General features: G+C 46.6%; 1 protein-coding gene across 1 annotated transcript in view; it reads right to left on the reverse strand.

Moving 5' to 3' along the window:
• Coq5 (coenzyme Q5, methyltransferase) overlaps window positions 1-950 on the reverse strand; it is a 33,085-nt gene extending 32,135 nt beyond the window's left edge. Inside the window, exon 1 of the mRNA XM_004636255.3 lies at window positions 715-950. Within this exon, the coding sequence (XP_004636312.1) occupies window positions 715-916 (202 nt within the window). The 5' untranslated portion in view covers window positions 917-950. The remainder of the gene's footprint in view (window positions 1-714) is intronic.
• Window positions 951-1,203: the final 253 nt, after the last annotated feature.

Genomic DNA, 1,203 nt, shown 5'->3' on the forward strand with positions numbered 1-1,203 from the left:
GGTAAAGAAGGTGAAAAATATATATATATATATGAAGTAATACAAGAACTGAACTATTTTTCCTTAGCAAATTGGGAAGATAAGACACCAAGAGTTCCCTTTTTTGCTTGACAAATGGCACTTCTTTTCAGCAAGAGGCTAAGAATGTGCATGCTGAACTCAGACTAAATTGGGTTGGAATACTGGTTTCCCAACTCGCTAGCTATGTTAAATTTGCCAAGTTCTTGCTTAACCTTTACGCTTAATTTTCTCATGTCTTAACATCAGGAGGATGATACCCGCCATCGGAAAGCTGAAATGAAAATTGGAAAAAATGTCTTCACGGTGTATGGCACATCAGAAAGGATCACATGATGAGCCCGAATGACAATTACTCTTAGCGCACTCCTCAAGGGGGCGGAGGGTTTCTCAAGTTCCAGCACCAGAGCACCTTCGAGACTTAAGGGACACCAAGTCCCGAAATATTAAGTTTAAAAGGTGGGGGATTGTAGCTCAGTGGCAAGATCCTGGGTTCAATCCTCAGTTCCGAGTTTGGAGAGGGAATACGGGGTGCCTAAATTTGGCGGACATGGGGAGCTGGAGGGGTTCCTCGGAAGTTGGGACTGCAGGTAACAGCACTGAAGCTAACAGGACGTCAAATCTGCCCTTAGTTGAGCAGAAGAAATTAGCTCACAGACGGACAGATCCCTTTATCCGCCCTCTCGCCCATTTCACCTTTGCCCCCCTTCTCCTCCTCCGACACAGTCTCAAACCCGAAGTGCGTTTCCGTTGCTTGCTTCGCTTGAGACAAGAGTCGCACACCCAGCGAGCCGGCGCGCAAGGAGCTATGAAGCCACTGGGGCCCGCCGGTTCGTATCAATCGCGAGCACCCCCAGCCGCAGTAGCTCCATAGAACACGACTCCCGGGGGCCGCCATCTTGACAGTCAGGTAATAGGGGGCCGGAAAACATCTTGTTGCGTCACTAGACGGACGACGGGGGCCGGCTGGAGACATTATTAGCTGAACGCGCCCAAAACTCTTACAGTCAATTCTTTGGAATCTAGAGGTTAATCCTTGAACCGTAAGGCTCTTCTCTCTTTCAAAATCGAATTCAGAGTTCACCAAAAATGAGGGGATGTTAATTATTGAAACTGTTCTACCAATTTGGTTTGAAACTGTCTCATTGCTATTTGTTTCTCAATAAAATTATGAAAACAAAAACT

This window comes from Octodon degus, unplaced genomic scaffold, assembly GCF_000260255.1.
Source record: "Octodon degus isolate 3935 unplaced genomic scaffold, OctDeg1.0 scaffold00079, whole genome shotgun sequence".
Lineage (NCBI taxonomy): Eukaryota > Metazoa > Chordata > Mammalia > Rodentia > Octodontidae > Octodon > Octodon degus.